The sequence below is a fragment of the Lacerta agilis genome, chromosome 5 (genome assembly GCF_009819535.1).
Source record: "Lacerta agilis isolate rLacAgi1 chromosome 5, rLacAgi1.pri, whole genome shotgun sequence".
Classification (NCBI taxonomy): domain Eukaryota; kingdom Metazoa; phylum Chordata; class Lepidosauria; order Squamata; family Lacertidae; genus Lacerta; species Lacerta agilis.
The window spans coordinates 69,669,783-69,678,813 of record NC_046316.1 but is presented as its reverse complement, the minus strand read 5'-3'; the positions used below and the strand labels follow the sequence as shown (position 1 = coordinate 69,678,813).

The following is a 9,031-nucleotide window of genomic DNA, read 5'->3' as shown; positions in this document are numbered from 1 at the left end:
CCCAAGTTCCGCCTGGATTAATGGAGTTTGGAATAGGCAGTTTTCCAGCTGAGCTGGAGCTCGCCCAGCTGGAGTTCCTCATCCCAGTTCAAGCATGGATGCACCTGTGTCAGTCTTCCATTCTGGCTCAGCTGGAGCAAGTCCTGAAAAACAGGCAAGGCATGGTAGGGCAGAAGCAGGGCAAGGGGAGACTTACCCTTATTCCAAATTCCCTTTAGCTTGCTCATGTGATGTAGCCAGGGACAGATTTAGGTTTGATGGGGCCCTAAGCTACTGAAGGTAATGGGGCCCTTTATATGTCCAGCTGTCCTTTGTCAACAACAAATTGTCGCTGTTTTTTGTGTTGAATTTATGATACGTGTGTGTGTGTGTGTGTTGTAACCCAAGGTGTATTTTCGCCAATGGGCCCTCCCCCCCAAAATTGGTTGTAAAAAAACCAAATAAATGGGTTGTACGGTAATCCAAAAAAAGGGACACGCACTTCGGGTTTGACGTGGTTGTAATCCAAAATGGTTGTAATCCAAACCGGTTGCAAACCAAGGTACAGTACCACTGTAATTGTTTTTATCTTTTATTTTAGAAATGTACATCCAGGTGGTTTTTTCCTTTAATTTTTTGGGGGGGGGCAAGAGAGTGTGGCCCTAAGCTATAGCTTGTTTAGCTTATATGTAAATCTGGCACTGGATCTAGCAATCCAGCGGATGGCATAAATTGAACTGTTTAAAAGGCTCGTTTTCCCTCTGCCAGGTCCTAGTCAGCTCAGGCAGCAGTAGCGCTGCTCCTGAAAAGAGTTTGGAATAAGGGTAAATTACACTGGCATAGAGCATTCCTACAGTTTGGAGTGCTCTATATTTCTAAGTGTGCATCTCTACCATCAATTAGCACATGCAGCTTTTATGCAAACACATCATATTTTCCAGAGATGTGTTTCCAATTCTACAGTGATGATAAGTGGTAACCCCAAACAAGACTTCACCCACACTTCCGTTTGGTCCTTCTAGGCATGGGTTTCCTGTTTACTGCTGAATTGGAGCAAATGTCCATTGGGTTTCCTGCAAATTGATGTTTGATGTAAACAGATTTTCCCAGGGAAAGCGGTGGCATAAAAGAAGAAGAAGAAGAAGAGTTTGGATTTGAAACCCCGCTTTATCGCTACCCAAAGGAGTCTCAAAGCGGCTAACATTCTCCTTTCCCTTCCTCCCCCACAACAAACACTTTGTGAGGTGAGTGGGGCTGAGAGACTTCAAAGAAGTGTGACTAGCCCAAGGTCACCCAGCAGCTGCATGTGGAGGAGCGGGGACACGAACCCGGTTCACCAGATTACGAGTCCACCGCTCTTAACCACTACACCACACTGGCTCTCAAAAACGTCTTGGACCCATGCCTAGAAACCATGGACCATACAGAATAAATTGTGGGGCAAAGGGAACTGCAGATGAGCCTGGAGAGGATTCAACTGAAGCAGGTGAATGTGTTACATATAACGTGGCTTGCCCTGGCTTGCCCAGTATGTGTAGGCTGGATTGAGGTATTAGAAGAGATAAAATCTCAAAGAACCTCCTGTGGTTCACTTAATGTACAGGGTTTGGCCTGTTGTGCAAAGGGCTCTATTTCTTAATTATCATTGTGACCAACATTCTCAAGCCAAATTAGCAATGGTGAATAATGATCTGCGCAATGCCTAAGCAGAATACCTCTCCCAGTGGTGACTCTTGTCTTCTAGCACAGAAGACAGAAGCAGTTTGGCTACTAGGCCAACAATGGATTTGTCTACAGTGGCAGCTTGGCAAAAGTCATAAAACTACTCCAGTTTGAATGCTGCCTTAGGCTGCAACCCTAAACATGTATCTCTGCATAAGTCGCACCTAGACTTCCGGAATGGATTCTGTTCGAGAACCAAGGTATGACTGTAATCCTGTCTGCCTTCTCTCACACAAATCAGATTGGTTAATTTGACAATACAGGCAACATCCTTTACTTTATTTAACCAATCATTTGGTTTCAGAGGGAAGTTTGACCATATGAGAGCCATTGGGATAGAGTTGTTCAAGTATCAAGACATGAAGTTGAGAGGTCCATGTTCAAATTTACACTCAGCCATGAGGCCTAATGAGTGACCTTGGGCCAGTTACTATCTCTTAGTTTACACCGCTTCTCTTGGTTGTTAAGAAGGGAGGGGGAAAGGAAGGGAATTATGGGATCTGCCTATGCTTTTGCAACTTGTTTTTATTGAAGCACCCTAAACATTATGATTAAATGCTCCCCACTTCCCTGAGCAGTGGTTTCCTGTAATTAAGAAGAGCACTGAAAACTTGTGGTGTCTTTGTTTACAAATATACAAGTTGGAGCCAAACAAAAGAAAGGTTCCTAAAAGCAGCCAGAATAACAACTGATGCCATTTCAGATTCTCATAGATGGAGAAACATCATTCTTCATAGATACTAAGCCTGCAGATAAAGCAATATAATTGGTATGGTCAAAGATCCTAAACTTCTCTTGCTACGTACTGAAAAGAGTTTTTTCCCTAAGATTTTTCCACTTCCCTGCTGGAATACAGAATGACTCTGTATATTTATTAAATATTATTTTCCTTTACCATGTATTTTATTATAAATTTGTTGGATGTGCAATATCTTCTTCTGTGTAGGATCTGTTTTTCTAGTGTGAAAGCTAACCATGGCTTGTTTAACTGCACTTGTTCTCTTTTCTTTCTCCAATGTTCATTACCTCTTATTCTGACTTGATCTGAGTGACTGCATTTTTATTCCACCCTTCCTCCAAGGAAATAGATGCCATCCCACATCCTGAAAACAACTTGCGAGATACATTAGACCAAAGATCATAAGCAATTGAGTTCACCCAGCAAGTTTTGTGGCTCACTGCAGGTTTGCCTCCCTGTTCATCATCCATTACTCTAAGCATTGCATCACACTGACTGATTGGCCTGGAGCCAAACAGGAACAGGAGGAAAAGAGGGAAGAGTGTGTCAGAAGAAAATACAAAGTCGTCATGTTCTGATCTGATGCCTGATCTCATGGAGGCCAGGCTGTTCACAAGTTACAGGACCACGGATAGCTCCAAGTGAATGACTTGCCCTGGCAAAAGTTGGGAGCAGACTTGATATCCTTTAAACTTCTGGGCTCATCCAGAATTCACCCAGGGAAACCTGATCTTTACCACTGAATCGGATCAAACATCATTTGGGTTTTCCACAGATTGACATTTGCTTCAAAAGTTGCTCAGACCCATGCTGTCTAGACACAGGATAAGTGGAGGTGTGGAGGAGCCCTCTGCCGACTTCCTCTAGGCTCCACCCGCTTGCAGAGAACTTCAGAGCTTTAAAGGGCAAATCCTCTGGCCTCAAGACTGCTACTCCTTCTCCATTCCACAGCACTCTCTGTGCTGCTAGACTGGTGAAGTGTAGTGGGAGGCATCTGATTCTTCAGGGGAAGATGCCCACGAAGGTCCCTACAGACCCTAGCAGCCCAGAGGTTCTTCTGGAGGCCCCTGTCAACAGCCTCAGATACAATGGTCTCTTTGTATCTGGCAGCCAGTTTAGAACCCTGAACTTCATCGACTCCTTAGCTGGTGCCTCTGCAGCCTCCAATTATGTGTGTGGATTACTGCTGGATTCAGGGGCCATGACAAAAGTAACTTCTTCACAGAGCAAATAATTAAGCTATGGAATTCAGTGCCACCAGATGGCTCTAAAAGGGGATTAGACACTCGTGGGGGATAAAGGTATTGGAGACACAGAATACCTTTGAATATAAGGTGCTGAAAATCATGGGTGGTGGGTGGAATTGTTGCACGCATGGATTTTAAGCACAGTGGCATCTTAATAGGCTTCTGGCCACCCAGGATACACTGATGGGCACATCTAATCACATGGAAAGTCCCATTGTTTACAGTATAACACTCCTTTGTCTTTTCTTTTCAATTATTAATTTGCTGCATATACATTACATCTCCCTGTTTTTTATTTATTGGTCACCTAAAACTGGTGGGAAATTTAAAGTGGCTGCTTCATTTCAGCTTTTCAAACGAATCATCAGTTATGGTCAGCCATCATGCCCCAGTACAATAAGAATACTTACATTTCTGTAATATGCAATGACTATCAAAAACCCTGTTCAACTGATTTTGAAATACAGTAATGTGTTTTGAAGGAGGCTTTTAGGTAGGGAGGGAAGATAAACGCTAGATAAACAAAGGAATTGCTCCATACCACCAGTCACAGATAATAGGCCTGTTTCATTCAGCTTTTTTGTGTATCTGTTTATCAAGGGCAAGAGAAGCTTACATGAGTGATTTAATGAGCATTCATCATGATTGGTGGGATTAGACAATGTTGCATCAAGCATTATCCCACACTTGCCAGTGCATACTCCCTTGTCACAAAAAGTCTTATCCTTTGGGAAAGAGGCTTTGTTGCAAAAGGGCTCAAAATCAGCTTTAATTGTGCAGCCTGAATTTGCCAGGATGGGTCTGGATCCCACCCCAAAGTAATGGCAGTCTGGAAGAGCTCTAAAAATCATGGCCACACCATCAGGCATGGAAAAAACAGGCCTTTATCTCACAAAGGTCAAGCATATACCAGCCAGTTTAATAATCCATATAATGACATTGTGTTGTACATATTAATTTGCATTAAAATGTACAACACAATGTCATTATATGGGTTAATTATCACGGAACAAGCAATATTTGGAATATTTTGGTTTTTTAAAAGTAAATTGTTTGTTGATGTGCCTTTAAGGACTCGCACTATCTTGTTTAATTAAAAAATTCTCTATTCTCTAGTACTGAAGTGTGTCTTGTCCCCTTGGGTCCTTTTTGTTTACTGTGTCAGAAGTTACAGCCCAGTTACAGTAAAAGCAGAACCAAGTCCTACTGTATTCAATGGGCTGCCCAAAAATGAGGCTATAGATCTTTATGTCTGTTAATGAATGCATCCCAACATGTTGCTTTAAATCAATTTTCACTGCGCCTACATCTATGGCTTTTGTGCATGCCACTATAATATCAGCCTCTTGCCTTCTCCCCTGTCAATGTTCAAGCACAGGAGCTGAATTCGAGAGACCTCCAAGGTAAGCCTAAGGAGATCGAATTACCAGTGAGAGGAGGACAGCTCCGTGGAGAGCAGAAGGGATCCCTTTTCTTGGCCAGGGTTTCGCCTAGTATTCAGAGAAAGTGACAGATGGGAAAGCAGGCAAGGGAGGGAGGGAGGGAAGGAGGGAGGGCTCACGCGGCGGCGGCGGGGGCGGGGCATCCCCGGCTTTAGCAATTAATCGGTGCTCCCGGAGAGCTGAAAGGCACTGCAGTCTATGCCTTGAGTCGGGGGCATCAATCATTCAACCGGCGCGCGGCACCGAGGGCGCAGCTGGGAAAGGGGAAACTTTCCCCGCAGATGATTTAAGAAACCGAAGCCGCGGCACAAGCTGGTGGGGAGTCTTGCTGGGCTATAGAAATCGTGGCGCGCCTGGCCAGGCTTGAATTACCGCGGCGATGCGCCTGCCGTTTCTCCCTGCTGCTGCTGCTGCGCGCTGGCTGGGGGCGAGTGAGGCTGCTCCTGCCTGCCTCCTGCCCTTGCTGCAATGAATGATGCGGGAGGAGGAGGAGGAGGCGGTGGCCGCCGGCGCTGCTCGGGCGAAGCACAAATCCACCGCAACTCCTCCAGTAGCAGCAGCAGCAGCAGCAAGGAAAGCGGCTTTGCCTTGGTGAGCTTACATCACAATCCCGGCTCGGGCTGCTGTTTCTCTAAGCGGCACGCAGCAGGCGGCCGGCCTCTCTTCCAGCCCCACGCCAGACTGCAGCAGCAGCAGCAGCGGGAGCCGCGAGGGAGGAGGGCGCGAGGATGCCGGCGGGCGGAGGCGACGAGGGCCAGGCGCCCCCTGGAGCCGCGCCGTCGCCCAAGCCTCCCTGCTCCTTGGGCCGGCCGCCGTCTCGGCGGGAAGGCGGTCCGCGCCCGCTGCTGCGCTGGGACGAGGTCCCCGACGACTTCGTGGAGTGCTTCATCCTGTCGGGCTACCGGCGCCTGCACTGCACGGCGCAGGAGTGCCTGGCGTCGGTGCTGCAGCCCACCAACGAGACGCTCAACTTCTGGACGCACTTCGTGCCGCTGCTGCTCTTCGCCGCCAAGTTCTGCCGCCTGCTGCTGCTGCGCGGCGCCGGCGACGTGCCCTTCCACCACCCGCTGCTGCCGCTCTGGTGCTACGCGTCGGGCGTGCTGCTCACCTTCGCCATGAGCTGCACGGCCCATGTGTTCAGCTGCCTGTCGCTGCGCCTGCGCGCCGCCTTCTTCTACTTGGACTACGCCTCCATCAGCTACTACGGCTTCGCCAGCACCGTGGCCTACTACTACTACCTGCTGCCGGGCCTGAGCCTGCTCGAGCCCCGCGCGCTCAGCCGCTACCTGCAGCAGCGCCTGGGCTGGCACGTGGACTGCAGCGCGCCGCTGGCCGCCTACAGCGCGCTGGTGCTGCCCGTGGCCTTCGCGCTGGCCGTGGCCTGCACCGTGGCGTGCTGCAAGAGCCGCTCCGAGTTTTGCGCCTACCCGTTCGCCATCCGCACCTTCGTCTTCGTCATGCCGCTCAGCATGGCGTGCCCCATCATGCTCGAGAGCCTCCTCTTCGACCTGCAGGGCCACAACCCCACTCTTCGTCCACTTCTACCGGCGCTACTTCTGGCTCCTGGTGGCCGCCTTCTTCAACGTCAGCAAGATCCCCGAGCGCATCCAGCCGGGCCTCTTCGACATCATCGGCCACAGCCACCAGCTCTTCCATATCTTCACCTTCCTCAGCATCTACGACCAGCTCTTCTACGTCGAGGAGGGCCTGCAGCAGTTCCTGCAGGGGCACGCGCCCGCCTCGCCCACCTTCGCGGGCACGGTAGGCTACATGCTGCTCTTGATACTGTGCCTGGGCCTGGTCATCAGGAGGTTTCTCAACGTCCCGGTAGCCTGCAAAACGATTGAGGTAGCCTCCCCTTATGGTTTCTGTTGCAGGTCTCGTTTTAAATCGCCCAGAGGGTATTTTTTAAAAATAATATTTTATTTTGCCGGCTTGCCGCAGAAAAACTCAAGGAGGTTGACTCTCTAAGAAGCCCTGGTACCTTTCAGAGAAAGGTGCTAAGAAGAGCACTGGATTCGTCCAAATCAAGCACTGAACTCCTAGGGGGAAATGAACACTTCTGTTTCTCTCGAAACAAATTTAGATTTTAGAAAAAGGCGCTCGAGCTGCACCACTGTATACAACTTACTCTTATTTATTGCTGCTTAGGATACAAAGAAAAGCCATTTAGGACCCTTTCTTGAACTCTCCTACAATTTGATCCTCAGTAAGTTTTTTGAAAGCAAGCTGCGCCGTCTTACTTTCAACTAATGTGCCTAGGATCAAGGTTTCAGGGGAACAATATGCATGGACCATATGAATGCTATCTACTGGTTTCAGACTATCTAGGAGATGTTATTTCAATTAGCAATATATGCTAGGCCTGCACTGACGAACTGTTGAGATTTAAAATCAGATAATGCACATGATGCACTCAAGGATGTGTGTGTGCATTTTCTGTTAAAGTATTTTGAAGTCATATGCACTGGAACTTGGTTTTCAACACAAGCAGATTGAGTTCTGTTTCTTTTTGCATTAACTTGCCTTGGCCCCAAGGCAAATGCAGTACTTAAAACTTACGTATAGAAATACATTTAAGTAACTGTGAACTATAGTGGAACTGGGTTATAATTTTATCAGAAGGTGTTGGTTAAGCTGTGAGAAACAAAAGGTGAGCAGGGAACATAGCCGCCCCAACCTCTACACATAAAGCCTGTCTCTTGCAAAATGCTTTATAAAGTCGTACCTTGGTTGTCAAACGCCTTGTGAGTCGAATGTTTTGGCTCCCGAACAATCGAAACTCGGAAGTGACTGTTCCGGTTTTCAAACGTTTTTGGAAGCCGAACATCCAACGGGGCTTCCCTGGCTTCCGATTGGCTGCAGGAGCTTCCTGCAGCCAATCAGAAGCCTCACTTTGGTTTTCAAACGTTTTGGAAGTAGAACGGACTTCTGGAACAGATTCCATTTGACTTCCAAAGTACGACTGTACTCTGGTTCTGGTGCCCATTTACAAAATATGCATCTCTCGTCAGTTGTGAAAGGTGCACATTTATATAAATGGCACATAAGTTGAAAGTATAGCAGAAGGAGTTGTTCACTTTAGAACTAACATAGTTTCAGAACATCCTAGAAAAAGTAGCACTAAGTACAGGACCAAATCACCAGTGAGTTTATTAGCATGTGTCGGAATATGATTGCACTATTAGTTATCCTGGCATAACAGCCACAGAACAAACTTTCCGATTTGCTTCCGATTTGCTTACACTTGCCAGGGTGTGTGTGTGTGTAGGGCAGAGTTGAGCTGAAAGAGAGCTTTACAACAATCCAGTGACAAGTTCTTTTATCACCTCCTGTGCTATATGACAGTGGCAGGGTTGTTACACCTCTTGGTCAAGTTTACAGTTTCATAGAAAAATATGTTGTCCTAGCATAGATGACAAGGAAGTTTAATGAAAGACGCTGAAAATTTTATTGTTCACATTGATAGCAACTGTTATCTCAGGACTATTTTGATTGTGTAAACAAATCATCGGTAAAACTTATGAAAATAAAGCTCAGAGGCACAGAGAGGAAATCCGCAACTGTACTGTTTCAAGAGAGTTGTGGAAGTAGACAAAACACTGGTCCATGATTCCTATTCCAAGAAGGAAAACCAGCATTTAGAAACCTACAAGCTTTTATGGGCTAGAACCCATTTCATCAGATGCATGAAGTGTTTCCTCAGTTGGAATATAACACACACACACACACACACACACAAACAAACAAAAACCTGGGGGCAGTGATGTGATCATAAGCAGCATAGCACAGAACAACCTGAATTGTGGGCAAGACATGCTGTGCCATTTCTGTGCAAACTCAGCACAGTGACCACTCACAATGCCAGTAATTGATTGTAATCTCCTTAGCTTTCCTGTGCT

General features: G+C 47.1%; 1 protein-coding gene across 1 annotated transcript; it reads left to right on the top strand.

Annotated features, from left to right (window-relative positions):
- Positions 1 to 5,857: 5,857 nt before the first annotated feature.
- PAQR9 (progestin and adipoQ receptor family member 9) lies at positions 5,858 to 7,357 on the top strand. Its single transcript, XM_033148179.1, is given in 2 exon segments — positions 5,858 to 6,657; positions 6,659 to 7,357. Coding segments are annotated over 2 exon segments (1,242 nt in total). The 3' UTR covers positions 7,101 to 7,357.
- The last annotated feature ends 1,674 nt before the right edge of the window (positions 7,358 to 9,031 follow it).